Source organism: Ovis aries, chromosome 3 (genome assembly GCF_016772045.2).
Source record: "Ovis aries strain OAR_USU_Benz2616 breed Rambouillet chromosome 3, ARS-UI_Ramb_v3.0, whole genome shotgun sequence".
NCBI lineage: Eukaryota > Metazoa > Chordata > Mammalia > Artiodactyla > Bovidae > Ovis > Ovis aries.
The window spans coordinates 153,673,745-153,685,928 of NC_056056.1; the positions used below are offsets into that span (position 1 = coordinate 153,673,745).

Here is a 12,184-nt window from a genome sequence, read left to right on the forward strand (position 1 = left end):
AGTCACAGCTATTTTTTTCAAGCATCTTAATTCATTTGAAATGCTGATTATGCAACTGCTATTTGCCAGGCACTGTTGTAGGCAGAGGAGATAAAGCACTAAACCAGATGACCCAAGTGTTTTCACTTTTACGGAGCTTTCATTCCACAAAATGTGGACTCTGACGTGTTTGTAACCAGTCCCAGTGAGAAAGGGGGCCATATGCCAGAATCAAAACCAACTACAGCATTAAGCATACACTTGAGTTGACTCTTTTTTTCATAATAAGACTTTCTTAAAGAAGGAAGCAGCGCAGTGAGAGCATGAACACCTATTTCCCTGTAAACAGTAACAGTTTATAGACTGGCTGTTTGAGTCGCATTGAGTTAAAATAGCAGTCTCCACCCTTTTTGGCACCAGGGACTGTTTTCATGGAAGACAATTTTTTCATGGACAGATGACAATTTTTTCACGGACAGATGGGGGCAGGAGGAGGTTGTGATGGTTTCAAGATGATCCAAGATTCAAGGGCATTACATTTACCTCACACTTTACTTCTAATCAAATGCTGTGGCTAATCAGATAGCCTGGAGGTTGGGGAATCTCTGATCTAATGATTAGCTACCACAAGGCAAGGGTCTAGAAAACATTCTATAAATGCCCACTAATTGTTTTCAGGAAGAAATGAAAAATTAAATCATTAAGTCCGTCTTTAAATGTTTTATGTAGAGAAAAAATGTAAAAGGTTTTACCTGACAAAGTGTATAAGCGTTAAAACCAGTTTTCTGTCTCAGTAAGCCAGCTGCTTTCCCTGTAGGTGCCGTAAGTAAAACTTCTATAGCCTTGTCCTGTTTCTGCTGACTTTGCTCAGTGAAGGTGATCCATTCTTCTGGTACATTCCAGTCTTGTTCAAAATCTTCACAAGCTTTTTTCACTTCTCTTTCTTCCAACAACTCTATATGCTTAAAAAGCTGGCTAACAATTGTGGTCTTCCCACAGCCACCTTTCCCACTTATGACTGTCACAGCATTGGAGCAAATCATGTCCAGAGCAGTCATCTGGTCTTGATCCAGCTGACCCTCACTCATTTCTGCATTCACTTCATTTTCACTATCATCCCAAATATGGTCACCTCTGTCTTGCGTGTCCAAAATATCCACAAGATCTTCTAATCTTGTTTCATTGGGTTTACTTTTATTCAGTGTATCATCACTTCCTGAATTCTCAGGTCTTGGGGTGCGAATAGATGCAAGCACCTTTTTGACATCAACCTGTAACTGCCATGGGGGCCTGGTCATCAAGTCACAGACTGAAGAGGCAATGCCTCTCTCAGCCTGGTAAAGGTCATCAAGAAAGACACAGCCCTTCTCATACGTCACCACACCAATATCTTTCAAGAACTTCAGAGACTGCCAAGCATCGTGAAAAGACATGAGGTCTGACAGTTGAAAAGTTAAGTCAGCTTCTTCAACACACGTGTGCCCCTGCTCTCTACATATCTGCTTCAGTTGAGAATATATTATTAATGCATTCTTCTCCAAATCCGTCATCAACTGGAAAAGAGACTTGCATTGACTAAACGACGTCCAACTTGCTTCACATCGCAAAAGCTTCAGTTCTCTGTAGGTTATCTTTAAGAAAATAAAGGTCATGTTGTTTTATAAGCGTGATAAAGACTGATAATTTATGAGAATTACAGTGAAAACTATGGCATTTATTAATAATTTCTAAGTTCCAGAAGACATGTGTTTCAATGAAATTTGGAGGAGAAAAACTGTGTATCTGACACATCACTATTTTTTAAGTTAATTTTACTGTGATTAGAGATCTATATAATGCTCTAATTAAAATTATATTTTCTCAAAGCAATACATATACAGTTTTAAAAGTCAAATAACACTAAAAGCCTTATCACAAAATATATGAATCCCTTGACTTACCCTTTCCATGACTTCTAAAGGCAACACCTCCAACACTTTCAGCTATTTCTTCCAAAATTTATCTCTCTTCTATTGTTTATACTGTTCTTTAATTTTTTAAAAAAAATTAGATAATTCGTGTTAACTCCTTACTTTGGAAAGTCTTTCTTCATGGAACTTGCTCTTTTATACTATCACCTGAACACACACTTCTCCCATCTTTGAAAAAGTTACAGTACCATTTTGAAAACTGATTTTGGTTAAATCAGTATAAATGGGATCCACGATTCAGTGACATAATGTTTTGTGATTACATGAATTTTGTATGGAACTCTTGTGTGTACTGTGGAGTTAATGATGGCCTCATTTTCTTGACTTGTTTAGTTCTCCGTGTGCCTATCAACAATTCTGCCCAAACTCTACTGAAAAGGTGTAGAACCTCCTTCATCATGACCCACTCAGTAGGTCATCTACTAGCTCCATTTTTTTTTTTTTCATGGAGACATCACCCCTGGAACCCTCCAAACAACTTACGAGCTGAAATGTGTACCCCACAAAATTCTTATGTTGAAATTCTAACACCCAGAACCCTGAATGTGACCATATTTGGAGACAGGGTCTTTAAAAAGATAATTAAGTTAAAATGAGACATGGGATAGGCCCTAATCCAAGATGACAGGTGTCTTTATAAGAAGACTTTAGGACCCAGACAAGCACAGAGGAAAGGTGGTGTGAAGACACAGGAAGATAGCTGCTCATGAGCTAACGAGAGAGGCCTCAGAAGAAACCAACCCTGCTAACATCTTGATTGGATTTGGATTTACAGACTCCAGAACTGTGAGAAAATAGAAGTTCTATGGTTTACACCACCCAGTCTATGCTACTTGTTACAGCAGTCCTAGCAAACGAACATAAAACCTCAATAAAAATCTTTACTCTGGGTGGTGGTTTACATGCTGAACAGGGGACTCCAAGCCTCCTTTTCCCACCTGAGCCGCAGAAGGTTCACTGCTCTGCCTTTGTCCTGAATAAATATAGATAATAGTGCTCCAGAGTCTTTTTTTTCTTCCGAGCATATTAAAATCATAGTCATTTTACAGAGGGAATAAATTCATTATTCCAGTATTTCTCAAGAGCGATGGAATCTGTAAACATTCTTGGGAAACCCACGAATTATATCAGAATCTTTAAACTGTATTTTCATTTGGAAAACCACTCATAACCAAGTACTGATTTAAGTGCCACATTTGGTTTTCAACACCTCTGGAGCTTCACAGTATCGCTTTACTACTCCTGGCATCTAATAACAAAAACAGAAGTGCCAAAGAAATTGTAAATGACATTATTGTGCCAAAGAAAAAAAATCAAATGACATCATGATGTACCATATGAATAATGAAGGCTTTTGAAAGTTCAAATAAGAAAGTGAGGAATTGTGCTACATAGCAGAATGGACTTGCCAAACTCTTAAGAACTTGGGTCTTCAGTGAGATCTACACTCAAGGTGCAACAGCAATTTAGTTACCAAAAAAGTCATGAAATTAAATTATGTAACTAAAGTACTGATGATATGAATATCATTTATTTTGTTATTTTGTTTTCCTTTGAAAATTTATTGTATAAGAGGATAGGTATAAAAAGTTTATATTTAGTTGTAACACTGAAAGGAGAATACATCAACATTGAGGTCATACAAATTTCTTTCCTTTGAAGAAGATGTAAAATTGTCAAGTTTGAGATATCCTTGTATAAGATTACAAAAAGATATCCTTGTATAAGATTACAAAAAGCTAAGCGAAAGTCTTACTTACTTTACGAAATCCAAGTTTCCATGGCTGTGTACCTAAAATCTCTTCTATCTCTTCCAACACCTCTATAGAATTTGAGGTTATGAGCTGTTTGAAGTGTCGGGGCAGAAGAACTGGAAGGAATTCCATTATTTTTGGAAACTGCAAAGCTCTCATCACCATTTTAAATGGAACTACAGGATATCAGAAAAGAACAAATCCAAGCTAACAAATGAGCTCATAAAACAACTGATTTGATGGACTTTCTCATTTAGCACAACTAGTTAAAGAAATTCCAATCAAAGAGAGAGTAACACATTTACTTTAAGCAGGAGAAAACTGATTGTATTATAACAACTGTTTTTGTACCAAGATGGCTTTCCTTGTGTTCAACGTCAAAATTTATGTTCTTCAAATGCTTACATAACTACCTCTTAGACTTTTGTTTCCTCCTACTTGCAACAGAATAAAATTTCCGACTAAATGATATATAGATAAATTCAAAGCTAAGCATTAAAAACTATTTACATATTAAACTTTATAATCTTTTTTCTTACTATAGTCATGATTCTTTCATCCTGGAAGTCATTCAATGATGTACTTACTGCCAAATTCATTTGATAGAATTAAGAAATAAAACATTCCATATATGTGAATTCCAGATAACAAACCATATTTAAAAGTTATTTTAAATCATTTTGAACTGAAATCTTTCCAAAATGGATTGTTCTTTTCCTGCCTTTCTTCTCCGCCTTTTTAAACAGAATAATCGACAACTGAACTTTTTCTTAACAACTCAAGGTAATCCTATGGACACAAAAGTTAGAGAGAGACACCTAGAATCACACTTTTAGAGCAAGACAGTAACTGAAAGGTATTTAAAGATCATCTCACGCCACGTTAGTCACTCAGTTGTGTCCAACTTTTTGTGACCCCATGGACTGTACCCCACCGGGTTCCTCTGTCCATGAACTCTCCAGGCAAGAATACTGGAGTGGGTTGCCATTTCCTTCTCCCATCTCACCCCATATCTTCAGATTATAGATGAGAAACCAGCAATGTTAATAACATACTTCAAAAGCAATACAAATACATTTTCATCAAACCCGATTTTAAAAAAGAATACTATAGTAAGGTACTGTAGTGGTGATATTTAAAACATACTAGTCATCCAGTATCTCAATTACACTAAAACTCCATGATAAAATCACTTACATGTGAATTCCAGAGGAAGCAGCATCTCATGACCTGGTGATGACTCTTGTGTTTTCTGCGTAGACTGTTTTTGACTATTCCCTTCAATTTCCTCTTGCCATGTTCTTAAGTTTTCCATAAGATTTTCAAAATTGAGGTCTTTATGCCTTGATTTATTATTTAACCATGTAAAAAACTTAATTCTTTGCTCACTGGAGACATTACACTCTTTAAGAAAGAGGGAACAGATGTGGATTTGATTTGGTGGTGACATATCTGACTGTAAAAAGTAAGATGGAAATCCTTGAACCCGATAGTTCCTTGATCCTACTGGCTTTACCTGTACCTTCACTCGCCACCAAGCATCAGTTAATGGAAAACGTCCAAACACGTCACATTTCTCCTGAGTGTTTTCATCAAACACAGAAACTTTAAAAAAAAAAAAAAAAAAAGGAAATGTTAATTTAGGATAATTTAAAATCTTTCCCAATGTTTTGTCAACTCCACTACTCTCTTTAATCCCGGGACGGTTCCCTGTACAGGTGTCTATTGCAGTGTCTATATTCCACTTACCTGTTTATCTGTCTTCCTCTACTACACTGTTGGAAAAGGACATGGCAACCCACTGCAGCATTCTTGCCTAGAGAATCCTGTGGACAGAGTAGCCTGGTGGGCTGCTGTCCATGGGGTCACACAGAGTTGGACACGACTGAAGCTACTTAGCATGCATGCATGCATTGGAGAAGGAAATGGCAACCCACTCCAGTGTTCTTGCCTGGAGAATCCCAGGGATGGAGGAGCCTGGTGGGCTGCCGTCTGTGGGGTCCCACAGAGTTGGACACAACTGAAGCGACTTAGCAGCAGCAGCTACTACACTGTAAGCTTTCTAGAATAAGATAATGTCTTATTTGTCATTGTATTCCAGGAGGGAGGCCTGGTACCTGGCAAGTCTGTTGTTCCTCTCCTAAAAGAGGTTGCCTCTCTGCTACTCTGATCTCAGCCAATACTGACCTCCAAGGAGTATCTAAAAAAAATGTCAGGGTCAAAAAGACACATGTACCCCAGTGTTCACTGCAGCACTGTTTACAATAGCTAGAACATGAAAGCAACCTAGATGTCCATCGACAGATGAATGGATAACGAAGCTGTGGTACATTACATATATATAATGGAATACTACTCAGCCATAAAAAGGAACGCATTTGAGTCAGTTCTAATGAGATGGATGAAGTTAGAGCCTATTTTCCAGAGTGAAGTCAGAAAGAGAAAAATAAATATCATATACTGATGCATATATGTGGAATCTAAAAAGATGGTACTCATGAATTTATTTTCAGGGCAGCAATGGAGAACCAGACATAGAGAACAGACCTATGGACATGTGGGCAGGGGAGGAGGAAGAGTATGAGATGTATGGAGAGAGTAACATGGAAACTTACAATACCATATGTAAAATAGATAGCTAGTGGGAATTTGCTGTGTGGCTCAAACAGGACTCTGTGACAACCTGGAAGCGTGGGATCCAGAGGGAGACGAGAGGGAGGTTTGGGAGGGAAGAGATATGGGTGTACCTATGGCTGATTCTTGTAGATGTATGACAGAAAACCACAAAATTCTGTACAGCAATTATCCTCCAATCAAAAAAAAAAAAAAAAAGTCAAGGTCCCTCCTACTAGTCTTTGCAAAAGCTGTTGCATCTGCCTTAAATATTTTCTTCCTTACTGTTTACCACATTTACTACAGAACTCAGATTAACTGTCACTCCCTCAGAAAACCTTCCCTGAATCTCATAAATATAACCTCATGGCACTTCATACAATTTCTATTAAGCACTGATATTATAGTTACTTCCCAGGTGGTGCTAGTGGTAAAGAACCTGCCTGCCAATGCAAGAGACACAAGAGACAACGGTTCAATCCCTGGATCATGGGGAAGATCCCCTGGAGGATGGTGTGGCAACCCACTCCAGTATTCTTGATTGGAGAATCCCATGGACAGAGGTGTCTGGTGGGCTATAATCCATAGGGTTGCAAAGAGTCGGACATGACTGAAGCAACTTAGCATACACAGCTGCGATTATTTGTAAAATACCTATTTAATGCACTTAGAGGGGAAGCTCCATTAAGACAGCAACCTCATCATCTAATCTCTCCAGGGTACCCCAACAACAAACTTATCTCGCTTGGAACACCTTAGCCAGTCGATAACACTTGCAGGATGAATAACTAAACCCTCCACAAAAACTTAAACATTTTCTGTCTAAACTTGTGCTGCCTACTCACCTGTGACTATTTAATTAAAATTAAAACTTTAGATTCAGCTCCTCTGGTACACTAGCTGCATTTGAAGTTTTCAATAACCACTCATGGCTAGCAGCTATTGTATAGGACAGTTCGAATTTACAGCAATCCCATCACAGAAAATTCTACTGGACAGCAACTGGTCTGAACATTCAAACATTCTTAAACATCAGTCACCAGGAACACACAATAGGTGTAATTCTTAGGACAGGAAACTAGACAAGATAAATACAGATCACAACAGGTTAATGAGTCAACAGTGCTTGTGGTGTTTCACGTGTATGTGTGTTTAAGCAGCTGAACAGCAACCACATATTCGACTCCAGGAAAGAAATAGTTAAAAGCCCTGATTCGGGGTGTTAATACTGGCTGGACACCCACTGTTTCCTTGTTTATAAAACTACCTCAAAAAGTTGTGAACATTAATGAGATTCACGTGAAGCCCAAGCTTAACATAAAGTATTTGCTCAAGTCTCTGCTATTATTGTTATTTTATTCTAAACAGGACGAAGCACTTAGGCGATTCCAAAGGAATTCTGTTAGCAGCGATGGAGTGCAGTACTTTGGAGGAGGCCATAATAGAAACAATTCATTAATCCGCCGATCCCACCCCCGAGGAGCGAGTTATTTCCTCACCACGGAGCAGCCCAGGGAGGCTACCAGCATTTACGCCCCCACTGCAAAGCTCCTCTGCGTCTAGAAACACCGTGTCTTCGTCCTCCTCCGCGTCCTCCCTTAAATATTCGTCTTCCTCTTCCACCATGTCCTTGGGTGGGAGCAGTGGTCCCTGCAGCTCCAGCAAGGGCTGACTCGACGAGGCCATAGTCCATTGTCCCGAGCTCGACCCCAATTCCGGAAAACCCCGGCCTGCGAGACGCCCATGGTCAGCCAATCAGCTCCGCGACTGTAGGACCTTCGGCTTCCCGGGGGTGGGCTAAATGTGTGACTTGAGTTAACCGTATGGAGATGGATGGCAACTAAACTTGTGGTGATGATCATGCTTTAGTATACACAGACACTGAGCTATAATGCTGTACGCCTGAAACTTGTTTTAAAAGATAAAGGCCATGCGCTTTCACAAATGTACCTCCTCCCCCGGAAGCTAGTTTGCGCGAAGCTCCGCCTCAAGTTCCCAGCGGAGGGAACGGGATAGGATGGAACGCCGAAATTCTGAGGGGGCGGGGCAGGGGCAGGGGCGGGGCAGGGGCAGGGGCGGGGCAGGGGCAGGGGCGGGGCAGGGGCAGGGGCGGGGCAGGGGCAGGGGCGGGGCAGGGGCAGGGGCGGGGCAGGGGCGGGGCAGGGGGCGGGGCACTCTCCCACCCCGCTGCACAGTCAAACTCCCTGCTCCGCCTGGTGCTGGGAGGAAACTAGCTGTTTAGGCCGCGGCATAAATAGCACCTGCAGAGCCGCTAACTCACCGCGTCTCCTGCCTAGAGAGAAACTCGAGGGAAGGTCAATCTACTGAACCTAAGGTGAAGGTGAAGTCGCTCAGTCGTGTCCGACTCTTTGCCTCCCCGTGGACTGTAGCCTACCAGGCTCCTCCGTCCAGGGGATTCTCCAGGCAAGAATACTGGATTGGGTTGCCATTTCCTTCTCCAGAGGATCAAACCCAGGTCTCCCGCATTGGGGGCAGACGCTTTAACCTCTGAGCCACCAAGGAAGCCTTAAGAGCTAGGAAAAGCAAGCCCTTCCCAACGACTGGAAAACAAAAATCCAAATGCCCTTCCGCCAACACCCAAAGCTCAAAGCCGTGAATCTCCAGCCAGGAGACCCGCCTAGGCGTGACTACTTTGGGCCTCTTGTTTTTTATTCAGAAGTTGAATTTGTAAGATCAAAGGCACTTTATTCAAGGTACAGATCTCTAGGCCTCATTCCATACCCATTGTATCGGGATCTAGGGCTGGGACTTAACGCACGTCTCAAGTTGTTCGTTTTGATGCTCAGCCAGATTTGGAAAGCAGTGGATTCAATAACTTTCACAATGCTCCTCATTTCCTCTGTGAGTATACCCTGGCCTCCCAAACTTTAGGCTGAGCTGCCATCTGCTAGTGCGTGCTAAGTCGCTTCAGTGGTGTCGACTCTGTGCGACCCTAAGGACTGTACTCCAGGCAAGAATACTGGAGTGGACTGCCATGCCCGCCTCCAGGGGATCTTCCTGACCCAGGAATCGAACCTGCATTGCAGGCAGATTCTTTACCGCTGAGCTACCGGGGAAGCCTCACAGTGGAGCAAAAGAAGTTATAGCCCAGGGTATAAACAAGAATAGGGGAAGGCAAGTAGAAGAGAAAGAGGTGATTTAAAAGTTATTCTGGAGCCATGGTTCCCATAAGTTTGAAAATCATGGTACTTTTTGAGGAACAGCATAAAATATACGATTACATTACTATTTTGATACTATTATGAAATTACTCAATAGTAAACCTAAAGTAAGCATACATTATTTGCTAAATCCAAAAGCATCTTATTGTATAGATTCTAATATAGATAAATCACTGCCCCCACCAAAGTTTTTAATTTATAGGACCATACACATGAAACTAACACAGCTTTGTAAATCAAATATACTTTATACTTCAATAAGGTTATTTTGTTCTTTAAAAAAAACTTATGGGAGAAAATGCTAGAGTTGATTTTCTTTTCCTTTGGGTACAAGTGTCAACTTTTGTTGCTTTTAGAAACGCTCTGTTGCATCAGTGTTTCCAAGGATGTCTGTATGATGCTCAGTGCCTTCCTTAACACTCAGGATAGCTACACCACAACATGGAATCTGTCCTGACAAACGTTTTACCACTCATCTCTTTGTTGCTAAATCCAGTGGATACAGTGCTGCCTTTGTCTTGCCTCACCTCTCAACAGTATTTAACATAAATAACTTTTCAACTATTCTTGTAACACTCTGCTTCCTAGGCTTTTGTAACTCATCTTCGCAGGTGTTCCTACTATTTCTCTGGCCATTTATAGCTTCTTTGGGTTCCTCTACTGGCCTCTGAAGTAACGGTGTTCCCCAGGGTTCCATCCTGAGCAGCTTCTCACTCTGTAATCCTTCCCTCAGTCATCTTTCACCTACTGTCACCTCCATGCTAATGACCCCGAGTCTCACCTTCAAACCTGTGCAAACAACTGCCTATTAGATGCCAGGATTGGATGCCCCTTGGCTCCCCTGACTCAGGTATCCAAACTGAAAGGTATCCACTGCCCAAATGTGGGTCACATATGTGTTTATTCATAAGATAACTTTTTTACCAACACGATGATTTGGGCACAAGACCCCAGATACTAAGCTTCTGTTTCTATAACTCAATTGCATTCTACTAGGCAGTATAGGGAGAAGGCAATGGCACCCCACTCCAGTACTCTTGCCTGGAAAATCCCATGGATTGAGCAGCCTGGAAGGCTGCAGTCCATGGGGTCGCTGAAGGTCAGAATGACTGAGCGACTTCCCTTTCACTTTTCACTTTCATGCATTGGAGAAGGAAATGGCAACCCACTCCAGTGTTCTTGCCTGGAGAATCCCAGGGACAGGGGAGCCTGGTGAGCTGCTGTCTATGGGGTCACGCAGAGTCGGACACGACTGAAGCGACTTAGCAGCAGCAGCAGCAGGCAGTGTAGGATAGGATTCAGGATGATGAGAACTTTACTTCTGTCAGCTATAAATTGGCACTTGTAGATATACCGCTACAATCTGCAGCTGCTGATTTTCAACTCCCCATGAAAGGAGTTAGAGCAAAAATGAGGCACTCTGTGCTCAGGGAAAAATTGGCAAAACAGGTTTTAAGTGGGCTTCCCTGATGGCTCAGGCAGTAAAGAATGCTCTTGCCAGTGCAGGAGACGTGGGTTCAGGGGAAAACTGGCAGCCAGGTCTTCAGCTGGTTAGATGTTATCAGGAGCCGATTTTATGAGCCCAATTCTTGTACCTTCTCATATCTAGGAAAGTACTAAATCCTTCATGGTGACGACTATTCATCGGGACTAGCAGAAAGCTTCACGAGACTCACAGAAACCTTCTGGAAAAATATGTGCTTGTTTGCATATACTCCCCCTTTACCATATCACACATATACTGACCTTCTCCCCTGCCTCTCTGGAGCAGTTTCTCAGAGCTATTTGAGGTGCTGTCTCTTGGGCTGCAGTCCTCATTTTGCCCCAAATAAAACTAAACTTGCAACTCTCATGTTGTGCTTTTTTTTTTTCTTAAGTCAAGACTTCTTTACCTGTTGATTCCTCATTTTTAAAATGTTAACAATTCTAGACTCCTGGAAACCATTTTTACAGTATACAGTGTTAGTCGCTCAGTCATGCCCGACTCTTTGCGACCCCATGCACTGCAGCCCTCTGTCCATGAGATTTTCCAGGCAAGGATACTGGAGTGGGCTGCTATTTCCTTCTCCAGGGGATCTTCCCAACCCAGGAATCGAACCTGGGTCTCCTGCACTGCAGGCAGATTCTTTACCAACTGAACTACAGTAAGTAACAATACTTAAACCTCTCTGTGTATCAGAATCACTGGGATGTTTCTACAATAATGACTCCTGAATATACCATGAAGCTCTCTCTCTCTCTCTGAAGTCGCTCAGTCGTGTCTGACTCTTGGCAACCCCATGGACTGTAGCCTACCAGGCTCCTCTGTCCATGGGATTTTCCAGGCAATAGTCCTGGAGTGGATTGCCATTTCCTTCTCCAAATGTACCATGAAGCTACAGTTCCTCAAATATAAGACAATATAGGCATAAGGTCATTCACTGTATAACTTCTGTAGCAGCAAAGGACAGGAAAGAGCAGAAATGTGCATCAGTAAAAGACCTGTGAATAAACTATGGTACATATGCACAATGGAGTATTCTTTGGTAATATCACAAAAGAAAGAATGAGGAATACCTTTTTGAACTGATAGGGAGATTTCCCAGGATATTATGTTCAGTAAGAAAAAAACAAGACATAAAACAAGGCAAATAGTTTTCTGCATTTGCATAGGCTTGTTTTTGCAAAAACAAGCAAAGACAGGAAA

The 12,184-nt window shown here is 41.5% G+C and overlaps 1 protein-coding gene across 6 annotated transcripts in view; it reads right to left on the reverse strand.

Moving 5' to 3' along the window:
• HELB (DNA helicase B) overlaps positions 1–12,184 on the reverse strand; it is a 71,498-nt gene that overhangs the window by 34,429 nt on the left and 24,885 nt on the right. For 3 of the 6 annotated variants that reach the window (XM_004006490.6, XM_042246964.2, XM_060412841.1), the window contains exons 1-4: positions 7,816–8,043; positions 4,901–5,308; positions 3,710–3,879; positions 732–1,610 (exon numbers count right to left, since the gene is read on the reverse strand). In XM_004006490.6, the coding sequence (XP_004006539.3) occupies positions 732–1,610; positions 3,710–3,879; positions 4,901–5,308; positions 7,816–8,002 (1,644 nt within the window). In that variant the 5' untranslated portion in view covers positions 8,003–8,043. Of the gene's footprint in view, positions 1–731; positions 1,611–3,709; positions 3,880–4,900; positions 5,309–7,815; positions 8,044–12,184 lie in introns of those variants that run through there. The other 3 variants (XM_042246963.2, XM_060412843.1, XM_060412842.1) reach the window with 2 other exon arrangements.